The sequence below is a fragment of the Engraulis encrasicolus genome, chromosome 22 (genome assembly GCF_034702125.1).
Source record: "Engraulis encrasicolus isolate BLACKSEA-1 chromosome 22, IST_EnEncr_1.0, whole genome shotgun sequence".
In the NCBI taxonomy this organism is placed as follows: domain Eukaryota; kingdom Metazoa; phylum Chordata; class Actinopteri; order Clupeiformes; family Engraulidae; genus Engraulis; species Engraulis encrasicolus.
Window position 1 is genome coordinate 12,747,741 of NC_085878.1, and position 17,999 is coordinate 12,765,739.

Sequence of the window (17,999 nt, forward strand, 5' to 3'; positions counted from 1 at the left end):
TACAAATCCACCCTATACAAGTTGTTCTCAACAATACACAACAAGACCATGGCATAAGTTGTTTCAGGTCTCAGGATTTTAAATTGGACTATATTGTCAAGTCTTATGCATGTTCAGGAAAATAACATCCATCATTGAAGCACATTTGGGAAAAATATTAAAAAACATTACACTTGTTTGTAGAGCTGATTCTACACAAAAGGCTTTAGTGCAATTCTGCTTGCATCAGAACATTTGAGTTCACGGTTCATGGGTGCCTTTGTTAATAGAACATCTGAAATGGCACCAACATCCATTATGGCACCACCGTAACAAAACAAACTCACTGAAGGGTAACTTGGCAAATCTTCTGGATCCCCCTGACTCCTCTTCTGGGGAAATTAAAGTATCCACAATGCATCACTCTTGGTCTTATCGTCATTACATGTCTATGCAAGCACGCACGCATGCACACATGCACTCGCGCGTGCACGCGCGCGCGCACGCAGGCACACACGCACACACACACACACACACACACACACACACACACACACACACACACACGGGCACACACACACACACACACACACACACACACACACACACACACACACACACACACACACACACACACACACACACACACACACACACACACCAATCTAATAAGACTTTGGAGAGGCCCCGCTGGTGAGGTCTGCATAAAGCATTGGAGGATTAGTTCTAAAGTGGGGTGCTGTTGAAAAGTTATACACCCTGATCAAGTCTGTATGACCTATACACACGCATGTATTTTAGCCCATCCATAAATTCTCTCTTGTACTTTTTTTAATCGACTGAGTGCCTGACCCTGAGATTTTTCCCTACTTTTTGGTTTACTTTTTAGTTTACCTTTCCAAGAGCACCAGTCGGTTCAAGAGATACTAGCAATACTGTACCGAGCGCCTCCTTTACAGTGGGGTGCTGTTGCACCTCTCCAGTCCTCGTAGCTTAAACACCCGCGGGCGAGATGGCACTTCTTCCAGGTACGCTAGCGTAGGATTATCAAAGACCACCTCATCATCACCAACTGCACTCCTCCTCGGCACTTCCTCCTCCTTCCTCACCACCGCCGGCTTAGGCTCCGGGGCCACAGTGGTGGCCACCGCCGCCTCCGGGTCGGCCTTCCCCGGGCTGCAGCAGACGGTAGCCTTGGTGATGGCCCGGTCCAGGGGCTTGAGGGAGTGCATCCAGTGGGGCAGGAAGTCCCAGGACTGGAGCAGCTGGGGCAGGCGGTGCGGGCTGTGGGCCTGCAGCAGGTTCACCAGGAGGATGAAGAGGGTGATCCCCACGAAGGGCGCGCCCACGCCCACCATCGCCCGCCAGCCGGCCAGCGACAGGCCGAAGACCAGCGAGGGCATGAGCAGGAAGAAGGCCACCAGGTAAAGCACGGCGAACCAGCGGTACTTGGCCGTGCGCTCGCCCAGCGCGGACGCCATGCGGATGGGCAGACGCATGCACGGCACCGGGTACCACAGCAGGATGCCCGAGACGTTGAAGAACAGGTGGCACAGGGCGATCTGTAGGAGGTGGGGTCACAGTGAGGGCTGGGATGTTTTTGCTGTGAGTGCATGAATGTGTTGTCATGCATATGTTACAATTATTCTGTATGTGGTAGATCACTTGAACTGAAGTATAATGTGATGTGTGGTATCATATGGACACGACCGCTATGGGGTTAATCACTGGTTGCATAGTTGAGTGTCGTAAAAGTCATAGTAATGTCAAACCATTGTGGAAAAATTTGAGGAGAGCCTCACAGGCCCCCCCTATCTGCCCCCTAGATCAGTGCCCTCAAAGTGACACAAGGAGGAATGTGTTGTTTTCTGACATAAGCATGATTTTAACAAAGTTTGTGTGGAATGTGACACAACATGGATATTATATTGGATATTATCTGACACATTTTGTGTTAAATTGCATATTAATTAGCCTTTTCACGTTTTAAATGCATTTTAAATTTACAACATAGCCAAATATACTAACATTTTGTCATCACAAACCAGGAATATGGCTTGAACATGTCTCAGAAACAGTTTTTTTTCATTCATTCATTACACTACTATTACCCCTTGCTTAAACATACACACATAGACACATTGACACAACATGTGTTGTCCCGGAGCACAGCATATTGTGTGATTTCTGGCACAGTGTTTAGAGTGTATGAGAATATTTTGCACACTGTTGCACACAGTAAGCAAAGTTCAGGCTTAATGTGCTATTTGTTACTAACTGCTCACAGAACACATTGACAAGTTAATTAGTAAAAAGTACGTCCTAATCCAGTCGAAAAATAAATCACCCACTGTTACTGTGATAAATGTCACCTTGATACTCTTTAATTGTTTTTATGGATCACTCTCCACTGTGCCCAGTAGCCTACTTTCTATTAGCCTGGTGATGCCCACAGCAGCACTGCAGCTTTGAGTACAAACTATGTACACAAACTATTATGTCCACATAGGGGTGTGGGTGCCAGTGGCACGAGGTGATGGGTGAGGTAATTAGGGAGATTGGCAGAGACCAACGCTGACACAGGTCCTTTGAGGACTGTGTTAATGAAATACTAAGTTGTTTTTGTTATTATCTCTAGTCACCCTACACTGCAGCTTGATGCATCAGCTGGGTTCATTTCACATTTGTGACATTTGTGAGAAAATATCTGACCTGACAGCCAGTATTAGAATTGATTTGCCCCATGTTAGACTTGTGCTTTTTTATTTAACCAATCACTGCTGTTTGATCATGAGGTATTGTATGTAGGCAACTTGCTGGACTATAAATGGCTGACATGATGATCTTCAACTCCCTTTGCCGATTGGTGCCCACAACGTACTTCCTGTTTGAGGCTTTCTGCTATTCATATACATACTGTATACAGGCAGCTGCAATTGCTGACCTAGTTTCTGGCGTGAAATGAAATTGACCGGAGGTGCAAAATGGACCGGAGGTGGCCATGGCCAACAGTGTTCCTTTGGGGGCACAGTAAAGTTGTTTTCATCTCCAGTTGCCCTACAGTGGTGTTTCTAAAGCTTTCTCAAACCAAGGACCAAGGACTCTTTTTTCAGACACCCTGTGAACTGAATTGAATAGCAAATCTTTAGATAAACTGCAGGCGTGTTTTATTGCAGTGAAAGACCAAGTTCAGATATGTTTGGCCCTCTAATGATGTTACAAATATAGCCTATCTAGCTTGTCTTGGAAACTCTGATTACATATATAGAAATCCCCTCACAGACCCAACTTCGCTAACCACTGGCCTACAGGGAGTTGAATCCTGTCTCATCGAGAACTGCAGACAGAAGCACTTCTCCTCAAAAACTTGTTCTGTGTGACTATGGTCCAAGTAGGGCAGCAAAGTGAATTAAAGAAGTGCCTCCCAGCTAGTAACAACTTGATGAAAAACTAAACCGATTGGAATGTTATTTCGAGGCTAAAAAAATAATATCTAATGTTGCTTTAAAGCATTGAATTATTGGGATTAAATATTGGGTTTGGTGGGTGGTCCCTTATAAAAACGAACAATTAAGGTGATGATACACCGTGAAACTTTTTGAGCAAAGTTGCTGGGGCAACACCATGTGGCTCTGCATTTTTTTAATGGAATGATTTCAAAAAGTTACCTGCTGCTGATCCAAGATCTCTTGATGAAATTATTGCCGGTATAGTGATCAGCAGTCTAAACAACATGTTATTGTATCCTTGCCCAGAAACATTACTCAAAAAGTATCCCTGTGCATCGTCACCTTTACATTACAAAGGGCCCGGTAGCAGCCCCCATGCACCATAAACCTTTTATTATTTAGCCTTGGTGAGCGGTACCTGGCAGGCGGCTGGCAGCTTATCCCCTGGGCTGGCCATGGCGGCTAGGATGGCGGTGGTGGTGGTGCCGATATTGGAGCCCAGCGTCAGAGGGTAGGCTCTCTCCAAACTTATTACTCCAATACCTGAGAGAACAAGACGGGAGAGTTAATCTCCAACAGTGGCCTGGCTGGCTGGCTGACTGGAGCTGCATGGATGACTTGGATCAATGCTGGTTTTTTATGCCTCTGATTCACTATAATGCACAAGATCTTCAGACAGAACTTCAGAGCTATAAAGCAGGGGTTCTCAAACTTCTTTTAGGCCAGGGACTCCTAATGGAGTAGAACTTCAAGCACCCTCTCATAATCACGCCACAAATGTCAGAGAAATGTCAGAGAAGTGCTTGAACCTGTTCTGCCGTGCCATTTTTGTGAACTGCATTCGTGGCAAACTTTTCCACAGACCCCCTGGCAAAGTGCCGTGGACCTACTGAGAAGCACTGCTATAAAATACTGCATGTCATTAAACTTTACAACAATTAGATGATGGTGGCATACAACCATTCCCACTGGTGAATTCCAGAGCACCAAAACAATTTGTTTTGAAATACAACAGCAGTATAAAATAATTGAAATACGTCAACATGAATGAGAGGCATACACTTGACTTTGAAGGTTTGCTCTGCCACGTTAGCCTTATCAGCATTCCAAGGCAGAAAAGGAGAGAAAAGAAGCAATGACAAAACCTTTGAATGTATTTGTTTCTAAGTGTCCGTGACAGGTCTTTGAGTTCACTGTCCAGTATCTTCTGCGAGATCAGCAGAACGCTACCAAGTGGCAAGTCAGGCCCGATGCTTGGCATTTACATAATACAGAGGCTCCAAATGCCAGGCCAATAATTTACCTCCATTAACACACGACAGTAATAGATGACAGCATTACGCGTCCCACTGTTTGAAGTTCATTGCTCATTTGAACACCAGGGCTCTTCTGAAGATCAAAGTTTAACCAGAAGAACTAAACAAAAGACACAGGAAAATTAATAGGGGCTTAGTAATTAAAAGGCACGGGCTATTCTTAACATGAAACAGATGAAAATAATCTGCTGTACGAAGACAAAGTGCACCAGCTATAAAACAATTATAGTACACTACAGTGCCTTCAAAGTTATCATACTTTCTGGTGGCCATGTTGTAGGTACAACACTTTTGATGTAGCCTAGTTTTTATTGGAAGAAGTGCATTCAGTCTCAAACTGAAGATGTATTTGGGGGTGCTGTGGCGCAGTGTGTTCAAACACACACACACCATATACAGGGAAGATCCAGGTTTGAATCATTTCCTCAGGTCATTTTTCAATTTCTCAACCAATCTCCACAGTTCTCTAACCCCCCCCCTCTCAACTATACAATCCAAATGAAGGAAAATAAAAATAAAAACAATGACAGCGTTATAAAGTCAATGCCCACTCTAAATGCTGTTTCGACAAAATGCAGGTTACGGCCTTTTGACTTTGTAGGGAAGTGTTGTCCACCATAATAATTGTGTAACAATTAACAATGTAGTCCCTTAATGCACGCCGTACCTCCTGTGGCATGGTGTAATAGACATTGAAAGTTAACTACTATAGTAGCCTACTACACTACTATGACAGTGCACGGGGCCCTTAGTAATAAATTACGACTTGGTCATTGCCATTCTGGAAACAGCTCATTTATAATGCCGAGTCTTAAAGGGACAGTTTGGTCAATTTCAACATGCAGTTGTAATGCTCACACTACCCTTGACTTGTCAGTGCCTGAGATTTTTTTTTTCTTCTTCTTCAGCCGTTTCCGAGATCCTGGTCATTGTAATGGGGGCAGCTCTTTGTTTACATTTCAAAAAAACATTTTTATTTATTCCCAAAAACATCCAAAATGTTATAAAACATCAGCAGACAACTAGCAAACAGCAGTACCTTTTGGGAAAATATTTGCAGTTGGCCTATGTTTCATTTTTTAAAAATGTAAACAAACGCTGCCCCCATTAGAATAGCTCATATCTCGGAAAGGGCTGAGCCGAAAAATGTGGCATCACCAGGTACTGACAAGTCAAGGGTAGCGTGAGCAATACAACTGCATGTTGAAATTGACCAAACTGTCCCTTTAAGGGGTTAAGTCTATGTGATGGCCTACATCCAAGTGTTTCAGATGAGTCAGTAAGTTTAATGCCAGGTTTCTTGGATTAATGGGTTGTGAAGAAGGGTGGAGTGTTAGGGGGGGGGGGCATCAGCTGACCTATAAGCGGAGTCATAGCGGAGGTGAAGACCGAGCTGCTCTGGACGATGAATGTCATTCCGGCGCCAACGAACATGGCCAGGTAGCCTGTCAGCCAGCCAAAGGGGTGCGGAGGGTCTGCCAATGATAACAAGAAAGAAGAAAATAAGACAAAAAAGGAAGCAGACAAAGACACATTCCGTGCAAGACACATTCTGCTTTTTCACATCTTTATTTTGTTTGCAAAGTTATGTATGTATGTCTGTCACATAGCAGGACATGAAACGCCATGGAAAGAACATCCTAACCATGTGGATATTTTTAGGACTTATTTCATGTTTTTAAATGTCACTTGTCACATGATGTTGTAATGAAAGAGTAGATGCTTTCTTGAGTATGTTTAAAAAAAAAAATCTCATATTAACATTGAAATGACAGTGGCTCAGACCCAATTTACAGTGCCATACATGGATACTTTTCTTAACACACTTTTTTATCCTTTTCGTGTTTATCTAGGCTACCTAAAATATATATTTTAGCACAGTCCAAAGTGAGCTTTTCAAGAAACAAACCTCTTAAGATACTGACTGTGAACAAATGAAAGGCAGATTTTTTAAAATGAGTAAGAATTTGGCTGATTAACGTCATGACAGAGCCATGACTACCATATTACATGTTGATTTGTGTTGAGATAAGATTTTTAATCTTGTAAAAAATATAAACTGATTAAAAAATAACAGTTTAAAAGAGTTTCTGTGTTTCTGGCACTAATTCACACCAGTAGCCTTGAGCGATGGCACCATCAAAATACAGAAGCCCGCTATGTTAAACAAACATGTCAAACACCAAACACATGTTCTATTATTGGACGCTGCCTCCACGCCACCAAATGGTCTGACTCGTAACTCTCCTGATGATAACCTGCATGACCTTAGAGGTACAGTTAGCCTACTACCATATGTCTAACAGGCATGCCAAACACCTGACAGACAACTACAAAAGCACATAATGTCCCCAATTTTGGAAACATGTTGTATATTTGGAAGTTGCCTCCGTGCCACCAAGTGATCTGACACAGACCCCTGGACGCCTACGTACCTGTGTTGATGATGACCTGGATGACCTTTGCCACCTGGCCCTTGAGGAGCGAGTTGAGGATCTTGACGAGGAGCAGGAGGCAGGTGCAGAGGACAGCCAAGGAGCCGGCCAGCAGAATCAGGCCCACAGCCAGGTCTGACAGATGGGTGTCCACAAACGCATGCCTGCCTGAAGGGTTGGAGGAGAGGTGAAGGGGAGAAAAAGAGACAAGTGAGGAGGGAGCAGTACGTAGGTATATGTGTCTACAGTGATTTTTACCTCAACTCCCTCAATAAAAGGATTGTTTTTAATAATGTATAAAGCACACAAACAAGTTAGGCTATTTCTAAAACCAAAAAACTGTGGAAAATTGACAGGGAATTGGCAAATGTCAGAAAATATGTGTAACACACAAACTATTTACAGTATGTCTAAAACTGTAGAAAAGTGGACAAGGAAACTAAGCTAATGTGAGGGAAAAAGGGGGAAAATATTCTAAAAAAAAAAAAACCTCTGAAAAGAGATGAGTTGAAATGCTGTGAATGACATCAGATACTCTTCAAAGCACATCACATTTTATTGAATTCCTAGAAGTTTTTTTTATCAGACAAGATTGACAGGAGCTCACATTTCTCAATGATGACATTAGAGGTCAGATTCTCTGTTGTCAAGGTGACATTGTTTTCTTGTAAACAGCCCGGAGCAGAAGAACAGTTCCTAGCAGCAACTGTTGTCGTGTTTGTAGCATCCTGAGGAGAGACAGAAACAGACAAAAGAAAGGCAGATGAGACGAGAGAGCTAGGCAAGAGATTTCAGAGATTTCAGGCTGTAAATAAAACATTACGACACAACCCTCCTGCCTCCCCTGAGGCAAACAGAGGTAGCCATGTCCATGTCTACTCTACTGTGCCAAACAGAAGTTGAGTTATTGTCTAGCTACAAAAAAGACAGACAACATTACATACAATGAAATATAATTAGACATTCTTCAAAACAAAATGAACAAAAACACTGAACACAGTGATTTCGAAACGAGTTTCCATAATCGTCTGTTTTTGAAAATGGTTAATTGCGGTGGCAGGTAATTACCAGTGTGAGTGATGTGATGATGGTCTTGCACCAGGTTTTCACCAGGCTTCTGTTCCTCATGGTCTGGTCCCCCAGAGCCAGGGCTGTGATGACATCCTTATCCAGCTGTGATGGAGGAGAGTACAGCCAGTACAATGTCACCACAGACATCACATGGAATAGAATAACACCAGTGCTGTGCACAACACCAGTTTTATTTCATCACAGTAATTGCAAAAGGCAGATGCTATTTGCACTTTGATTCTGTAAAGCAGGAGTAAGCACAAGCAGCAACAACTTTAAAGGTTCAGTCCAGAGAACTGAGAGAGAAGGATGAGATGGCTGTGTTAATAAGTTTGGTAATGCCTTATGAGGAGTACTGGGTCCAGTTATCAATGATCATTTTAGTTCTTACTGCATGTGAAGCATAGAATTGCACACTTGACTTGCAAGTCATAAATCTAACCTGAAGTATACGCTTAGCGATGGCTGATTTTTTTTTTAAATTATGAGTTTACTTGCAGCCACAGTGATGGCTCATCTAAATTATATTTTAAATGATGAGTTTAGTCTCAGTCATGACTCAATTGAATGATGAGCGTACTATCAACTTCAGTTATGACTCTGAGCTGAATAATGATCTTGGAAACAGGCTCAGCGAAGACACACCTGAAGGACGAGTTTTAAGCTGTTTTCACACTTAACAAGGCATTTATTTGACTCAGCATTTCTGTGAATATGTGAACATTCCAACCGTACGCAGGCCTGTCTGAAATGCACCAAGCTGACACTTTCTCAAGAGGTGTTCTCAGTACGGTTTGATGAATAAATGAGTGGTATAGACCAGAAGAGCAGAGAGAACATTCTTTGTAACTCACAATATGTGAACACAAAGAGAACTGAGGTTTTATTCAGTTGGTGCACTTTTTGGTCCACTTACAGAAGACTGGGTTTGGTTCTCTTGAAGGGGACTAGTGATGGCCACACTAAGTGATGAGTTTAGTAACAGGGTGAGCAATGATCAACCTGAATGATGGTCTTGGTAACAGGCTCAGCGATGACCAACCTGAATGATGAGTTTAGTCACGGGCTCGGTGATCACTCACCTGGATGATGAGTTTAGTAACGGGCTCGGTGATGACTTTGAGCAGCTCAGGGGCCTCCTCTCCACTCTGGACATGCAGGCTGCTCAACGTGAGCTTGGCCAGCTTACTCATCACGCCTGTCGCCACCTCCAGGGGCAACAGAACGATCACAGAGAGCCAGTTGAAACAGTCATGTATGGTGGCCCCAGCAAACGCCCTGTTTGACACAGAAAACAGACGTTTGTTTCAGTAACCTTTGCTTTACACAATATCACATGAGCTTGCGATTAACAGAGAGTTTGTTAAAACAGTAATGCAAATGATTTGTGACAGAAAACACACGAAACTAATATGCCACTATCTAACATCGCTTTGCACATCACATGAGATTGCATCCAATGTGAAGCAGAAGAATAAAAGTATGCACATCCCACAATCCCACATCATAAAACGTTCAATAGTGAACAAAAGTTAACTTCATTCTTTTTCTCAGAAGTTGTTTTTTTTATCATAGTTTCCTCTCCAACACACAGTCAGAGACTCTCTCGCTCTCAAACTTCCCCAGTCATAGCCATTGATTTATCAATGCAGCGGGTCAGAGAAGATAAAAGGGAAGGTTTCGGACACGCCTAGCCGCTGACAAGCCCATAATTTGTGTTTGAGCTGGTGAGGATGCAGCACCAGAGTTTCAGATGCCTGATGATGGGCTCCCGACCCTGTCAGGTTTATCTAGTACAGCAGTAATTCAGCGTGTCAATCAAGGATCTTTCAGGAACGAAAAGCAGACGCACCAAACACTAACACTTGTTATGGAATAAAAACCCTTACTCGAAACCACATACTCGCAACCAAAACAAAAAAAAGTGAAGGAAGAAGAGATATTGAAGTGGTTGTGGTTGAAGAGTTGTGGTCCGGGAAAGCAAGAGTGATCTCATTCACCTCTTGAATTCATTCCTGTCTCCGGCCTGCATCAGGGCCACGATGGTGTTGGTGACAGATGTCCCCACATTGGATCCCATTATGATGGGGACAGCTGACCGCACCTCCAGCACTAGAGTGGAACACGCAGGCACGCAGACAGGCAGACAGGCACGCACGCACACGCACACGCACACGCACACGCACACACACACACACACACACACACACACACACACACACACACACACACACACACACACACACACACACACACACACACACACACACACACACACACACACACACACACACACACACACACACACACACACACACACACACACACAATGTTCTCTCAGTTCTCTCAGTAACTGTGAAGAAGTGGAAATACAGAGAAATCGATGGTAGCTAGTTCAGAGCCAAAGAACCAAATGTATTAGTGTTTTCTGGATAGGTCTTTAGCATCTTTCTTTATCCAGTGTCTGTCTAGCAATAGTGGCTTCATCATCTGGAACTTCAAGCAGTAATCCGAATTGCTCCAAGTCCAATAACTAACTTTCTTGCTAATTCTTGGCCAGGATTCCCTTTAAAAGTTTTTTTTTTGATCAATGTGACCTTTACTGGTTAACTTAACTTATTTTTTGAAAAGGTAAATACATAGGAGTCCACTTATGAGGATGTATGCTATCATTGGTCATGGTTTCCTCCCTCATGATTGTATCAAATGCATGGTCTCTCTAACTTTAACCTATGTAGCCTTTGAGCAATGTGCAAACATATTATGATGACATTATTGCAATATAGCTGAAACATATTAGTTGTCAGGCAGATGTGTGTATGCCATACAAAGTAAAGACTGAATACATAATATGAGAGAGAGAGAGAGAGAGAGAGAGAGAGAGAGAGAGAGAGAGAGAGAGAGAGAGAGAGAGAGAGAATGAGAGAATGATTTCAATATATTGGCTAATTTTCTGCTCTGTGGCGCAGGATGACGCCCTCTTGCCTGGTAGAGAGAATCTCATAAAAGATGATCTTCAGCATCTGCTAGATCAACAACATCTCCTCCTGATGTGCCGCCGGATTTGCGATAAGATGAACAAAGGAAAGCCTTTCAATAATATTGTCTATCTGTTTCAAAGGAAGGATATGAATCTTTCATGATGTAAATAGGCTTAATGACTGACACAGGGCTTTCATTTTGGCGAGCCCAAGGAGTGACTCAGGACCTGTCATGACAGCCAGAGGTGATAACGCGAGATGTCTGCTTACGTGATCAGCCTTAATTACTTTGACAAGACTTTAGTGGCTTCATGTGGTCGGCCTGAACGGTAGCCTAATTACATCAAGCCCCAGAGACCCAATAAGAAGAAACAGACTCCGGCACTGCTGGTCTCATCTGTCATGATTTGGTTGTCCAAGTCAGGGGTGCATTTCACGAAACCATAGTTGCTAACTTCATTAGCTACTGTGCTCTATGCAATGCAATTTCCCATGGGCAACAACCCAAGTTGCTAATTAACTAACAACTACGCTTTTGAGAAGCACACTCGAGACTTCCAGAGTTTGACCATAAAGTTAACTGTGATGCTGTTTCACAAAGTCAAAAACACGAAAAAGGGAATAACTCTTCAAAAATATGGCACACCTAACGTACCACAATCAATAAGAACCAGATTTCCACTGGGCGCCTCAATGAAAGACAAATGGTGACTGTTTTGGGGAAATAGTGTGCGGGTGAGAACTTGATACACCTTTTCAGAATATGTCATGTATTTTGTTCAAACGAGCTACAGCTCCAGTGACATAGATGAGTAGTGTCAGGGGTGTCACTATGGGGGTGTAGATCAAGACACTTCAGACGGCTCAAGAGGCAGCTATGATATGTGATGTTTGGGCCCACAAAATTGTTGTCTTTTGGGAGGCCCATTAATTTCTAGTGGCGCCAGAACTTTGACGTGGGTTTCTGCATACAGTAATGTAAGCTATTTCACATTGAGTTTTATGTAAGTGTTTGAGCATTCAGTCATTTTTTTGGGTCCACATTACAGTAGCACAGTGCACAAGCAAAACACCCAGGTGACTTCCACGCTCACATGTGGATGACACCGGTCTGAGGTCCTAAAATTGTTGTCGTTTAGGAGGTCCATCATTTACAGTGGTACCAACTCCAAGACTTGGGTTTCTGCATGTGTAATAGCGAATTGTATGAAGGTGTGTGACCCTTGCAGTTTTTTCCATCCAGTTTGAGTCATTATTACAGACTATACAACTCCCACACACTGACTAGGACCGAAATATCATGAATTAAACTTTAAGTGAAACGGTCAGTGTGTGTGCAGGAGCTTTTATAATTCTTTCTGATCAGCGACCCTCAGTATAGGCCATCTCCATCTCTAATGGGTGGGCGAAAACAAGCATACGTTTTAGGTGTAATTATTGCAGTAACACAATCTAAAACATCTGGTTATCGGAAAACATGATTCACTCACGTCCGGATGACACCAGGCTGACTATGATGGAGGTGGAGGTGCTGGAGCTTTGGACCAGGACGGTCACCAGGATGCCCACCACCAGGCCTGCCACAGGGTTGGACAGGATGGCATTGTCCTGGAAGATGTCCCCCGCTACTTTACCTTTGGAGAAACACAGGAGGACAATCAGCTACTGTATACATGGGTTTCCCGTTTGTAAACAATCCCTGGCTGTGCACTCTTCAACCTCCGATTGTTGCTGCTGCTGTTGCTGCTGAAACTGCTGTCACTCAAAAAATGTGCTCACGTGGTTGGCTGCTTAGCATCTTGCCCCTCCTTACAGCACAAATGTTTGTGAACGGGAAACATACGGTATGTATACAGTTACTTCCGCACAGTACATTTTCAGTCTTACAGTCATTTGACACATGACGAGTAAAAACAACTATGGGTGTTATTTTTCAAAATACAGAGAATGAACTACAGCAAAAATGCTAATACACGTAGGGCCTATACCAGTGGTTCTTAACTAATTGTGACCCAATTTTTTTTTATGTGCCACTGTCAGTCCGTGGGTTTGTCAGAAATCGTTTTACTTTCTGAGTTGTGTGTGCATGTGACAGGTCTTTTTACCTTATTAATCAACAAATTAATTTGTTCTAATGTCAAAAATATAACCTTACATTTATGTTGTATTCATTTATCCAATACTGTACTGTTTTGTCTACAGTTTGAGACCGACAATAAAGGGTTCATTTTTAAATCACAGGTCCACGACACACCCAGGACCTCTCTGTGCCCCACTTTTGGGACCCACCAGTTAAAGGGACAGTTTGGTCAATTTCAACATGCAGTTGTAATGCTCACACTACCCTGGACTTGTCAGTGCCTGAGATTTTTTTTCTTCTTCTTCAGCCGTTTCCGAGATCCTGGTCATTGTAATGGGGGCAGCTCTTTGTTTACATTTCAAAAAAACATTTTTATTTATTCCCAAAAACATCCAAAAGGTTATAAAACATCAGCAGACCACTAGCGAACAGCAGTACCTTTTGTGAAAATATTTTGAGTTGGCCTATGTTTCATTTTTTAAAAATGTAAACAAACGCTGCCCCCATTAGAATTGCTCATATCTCGGAAAGGGCTGAGCTGAAAAATGTGGCTTCACCAGGTACTGACAAGTCAAGGGTAGCGTGAGCAATACAACTGTATGTTGAAATTGACCAAACTGTCCCTTTAATAAACATGTTGTATATCATGTACCGTACAGGCGTATAGGCTATATGCACATGGGGCCCCAGGTTTCGAATCTAGCCTGGATCACCTCACAACCTTACCTCATATCTCTCTCTCTCTCTCTCTCTCTCTCTCTCTCTCTCTCTCTCTCTCTCTCTCTCTCTCTCTCTCTCTCTCTCTCTCTCTCTCTCTCTCTCTCTCCTGCTTCTTTCCCGCCTTCTCTCAACCTGCCCTGTCCAAAAAAAAAATCCCTGAAAATACTTTCAAAGAAGAAATCCAGTGTGTGGTGACTGTTGTCACTTTGATGACCTAATTCCTAGTTTGCAGCATGCCACAAGCACATAATCCTCAAGGGCACTTCAGGTTTCTATGAGGGAATATGATAGAGTTGGAATCCAAACTATAATCCAATCCCTAACCATTGGGACACAACTGTTTTTATTTATGTAGCTCTTCTCAGTACTGAAGTATACATAAATCAACAACTTTTTTAAAAAAAAAATGCTGACCATTATAAACTTTTCACTTACTTGGCATTTTCTAAGCCATATCAAATATGTATGAGAAAAGCCACAGCTGCTCTCTATCACTTCAGACTCCTTTAAGCCTACCGTCCGCTGTAATTGTACATGGAGAACATCGTGTCTTGTGAAATCTTTTCACCACTCATAAACAAGTGCTCAGAAGAACATATTGTGCAATTCCTTCATGATAGCATTTCGTCCTTTGATTACCACATCCATCATAAATGTGTTCTATCCTTTTCAATTCAGACCCATTTCACTTACACAGTCCTGGACCTCAAGGCTTCAGGAAAATAGCCTTCTCTGAAATGGGAACAATCCCTTATGTCCTTCCAAAGGAAATAAGGACGATAGTTTCCAACAGCGCCAACTGAAGCCCTCTGCTGTAGGTACTACTCTATAGTATAGGTAATGGGAATGGGTATAGCAAATGCAGCACACACAATCAGGGTGGCACACGATTAGAGGAGGTCGATTAGAGAAGTCGATTAGAGAAGGTGTGATGTAGTGGAGGCACACAGGCCTGCCGACAGGGGGAGACAAATGGGTCAGTCGTCTTGGGCCCAGGGTGAGGGGGGCCCAGAGTTAGGTCCCCATTACATTCTATGTATGAAGACGGGAGCACTTTCAGGTGATTTTGTCCTGGGCCCGGTAAACGCTGTCCATGGCCTTGCATGCAATCATTGCGGTACTGTATGGGGGTGCTTGTGTGTGTTTCGCTGATTAGAGAAGATGCTGTTGTGTAGTGTAGCAGGGGTACCTTACTTAGTTGCAGTGTAATTACCTCCGGCGAGCTGGAAGGCTGAGCTCAGCACGTCCAGTGAGCAGACAAAGGCGAAGAGGAGGCTGAGGAGCAGAGGGATCTTCAGAAGGCCATGGAGAAGTGGCCAGCAGCCTGGCTGTCCGTCTGCCTCAGGCCCTTTCTCTGTGCCCGGCTCCGGGTCTGCCTCGTCTGCTTTGCCTTTGCCTTTTCCCCAGGAGACCAATCGGGGTAGCAGCACAAGGCCAGCGTGATTAAAAGAAAGAAAATGAAAAACTGCGTCGAGAGGAATGAACTGAAGTGTACACTCCACTCACAGCCTTCTTTGTGCTTTCATGTGCACTTGTGTGCATTTGATCTTGGATACGTGATAATGATGATAATGAGGACTTCCATACTTGGTGAAAATTTCTTAATGAACTTAACTGAAATGAACTGGAATCTTGTATTAAGAAACAGATTGGACTGAAAACAAATGTGGCTTCATATTTGAACATTTAAAAAGTAAGGCTATATGATAGCCTATAACAAATTGGATTGTGGTTTTTGAGAGACTGCAGAGATAGAATATTGAACACCTTTTGTATTGGTCTGGTTTGGAAGGTCTTCTCCTTGTTTCAGTTCTTCATCACTTTCATTTGAGGTAATGTAGATCTCCTCACAGTTCCTGATCAGGTCCAAAGTGGAACCGGTCCCGGTTCCCTCACTGTCCTTCAGCAGGTCACGGCCCCCCAGAGTGCTCCGGAATTCTGCCCAGAGGTCTCCTAAAGATGGAAATATGCAAATACTTTTTGACAATGGTGGTCATCAGAAATTGAATCGGTAATAACTCGAAAAGATTAAAAATATCAGCCCGATTAAAATTTTAGTAGGTAGGCCTGGAAATTGAAAATGACTGATGGACTAGTGGTGGTGCTTTTTCTGCACAGATGATTTTCATATAGCCTACTCCCATTACTGGTAATACTCTTTAATAGATCATTTTTTTAGGCCGAGATCCGAAATTAGATAAGGAGTGATAGAGAACTCAGGAAGAAAAGATGTCAAGATAAGCTTGATGTCAAGACAAGATAAGCTTGTTGCCATTTGTCTTGAGGAAACTTGGTAATCCATTGGATAAATATTGAGTGTGGGGCACTAGTTCTTACCTCTGTGACTGATCGCTGGTCCTCTCATGGCTGTTGTGATTCTAATTGGGCGAGATGACATGCTCTCTCTGCTTCTGCTCCTGCCCAGGGGAAACTTTTTTTTTTACATTGACAACGTCATGCATGTTTTCATGCGAGTTTTCACAATTTATATGCTTAAATTAAATTGGAAAGAGGTCCCAGGTGCAACTATTTGTAGCAGCCACTGAACAATGTTAGATTAAAAAAAGAAAAAGGTGGGGGAAAAAATGTCAGAAGTCTTGCATAGGCTTAATTACAAATTAGCATGACTGATGCTATTAGCAAATTGTCCTCCGGAACTGTCAGAGCACCAATTATCCTCCATTGTCTAGGGTTGGGTGGCTGTTCTGCATGCCCTTTGAAGGCCTACTGGCACTGAACGAAAGCCTGTCGAGATATTATGGATGCCAAAGCAGACATCAGCTATTCGAAGTGACAGCTGGACACGCGCTTTGACTACTAATTACCATCGTCGCATCCGTGGCTACCATTAAAGTCAATCCAAATGCATCTTATTTCAACAACAGGTGAAAGAGGTTTTTTTTCTTCTTTTCCTGTGTCAAGGCTGACGTTTTACTTAGCCGCTAACCCTGCGAGGCATGCTCGCTAATGCAGCCTTCATGGAAAATTACCCTGAGCGATGCAAAGTTACATTGATGGATGATGATGATTTTCTCCAGTTTGCTCTTTAGTGAAAGGAAAGCTCCCTCAATTAATGCTAAAATAAATTAATACTAAAAGAATACCTAGAGGCTCTCTCTCTCTCTCTCTCTCTCTCTCTCTCTCTCTCTCTCTCTCTCTCTCTCTCTCTCTCTCTCTCTCTCTCTCTCTCTCTCTCTCTCTCTCTCTCTCTCTCTCTCTGACACAACTTACTTTTTCCATCTTTACATTTCTTCTCTGTTCTTTTCTTTTCCTTTTGTTTCTTTTTTTAACGTTTCATCTTTTGCTTTTCACGGTCCGTGTAATTGCTTTATTTGATCTATCAGTCAGTCCACATACTGTTTGACTCCCAAAGCCTGAAAGGCCACATTCAAAAGAACAATTCATGAATTCATTAAAATGGGATTAAACTGTCTTTGCTCTTCAGCCCGCCAATTTCTTTATAATGTCATACTTCCACATTCTTCAAGTCTAATCTCAGAAGTTGCAAAAAGACTCAAACTCAAAACTCCAAATATTGCTGGTTTTATATTTAGGAGACATGCCGACAGAATACACCAAACCCTATAGACACTAAAATGACTACGTGGGAGGTTTTATTGCCTTCAGCAGACCTACAAGACCAGAGCACACGGCATGATATGAATAAATAAACCTGTTATGTACAGGCTGTATATCCCACACTGGCCTCCCTAGGCATCGCATTGATCTGGTGAGCGCACACAAAGGGCTGTGTGGAGGCCTGGACGGGTAATCTGGCATATTAGGCACTTCCTGGTGGGCCAACAGTCTAAAGGGGCCAATACTTTTGGGTTTTTGTAGCCTATTTTCTCACATACTGCCCCATCATTTAGAGGGGACCACGCAAAAATGTCCTGACCTTTTTTTGAGGCCAGTCCAGTCCTGGTTGTTTGGAGGGGCTGGGGCCTGACAACATACATGTTCAAGCA

General features: G+C 43.0%; 1 protein-coding gene across 1 annotated transcript; it reads right to left on the bottom strand.

Annotated features, from left to right (window-relative positions):
* Window positions 1-839: 839 nt before the first annotated feature.
* Window positions 840-16,396, bottom strand: slc34a1a (solute carrier family 34 member 1a). Its single transcript, XM_063189213.1, has 12 exons — window positions 16,369-16,396; window positions 15,883-15,984; window positions 15,245-15,427; window positions 12,722-12,865; window positions 10,251-10,362; window positions 9,333-9,528; window positions 8,248-8,352; window positions 7,787-7,907; window positions 7,180-7,347; window positions 6,103-6,219; window positions 3,847-3,971; window positions 840-1,541 (listed from the first exon to the last, which is right to left on the bottom strand). The coding sequence occupies exons 1-12, from the start codon at window positions 16,394-16,396 to the stop codon at window positions 933-935; spliced, it is 2,010 nt and encodes a 669-aa protein (XP_063045283.1). The 3' UTR covers window positions 840-932.
* Between the last annotated feature and the right edge of the window lie 1,603 nt (window positions 16,397-17,999).

What these genes read in the sequence shown, in the direction of transcription:
- slc34a1a (XM_063189213.1), bottom strand. Translation starts at nt 16,396, where the DNA reads ATGAGAGGACCAGCGATCAGTCACAGAG. An exon ending in TTACTAAACTCATCATCCAG is followed by an intron (nt 8,353 to 9,332) that starts GTGAGTGATCAC and finishes CCTCCATCACAG; the next exon opens with CTGGATAAGGATGTCATCAC. An exon ending in AGCTGCCAGCCGCCTGCCAG is followed by an intron (nt 1,542 to 3,846) that starts GTACCGCTCACC and finishes CACCTCCTACAG; the next exon opens with ATCGCCCTGTGCCACCTGTT.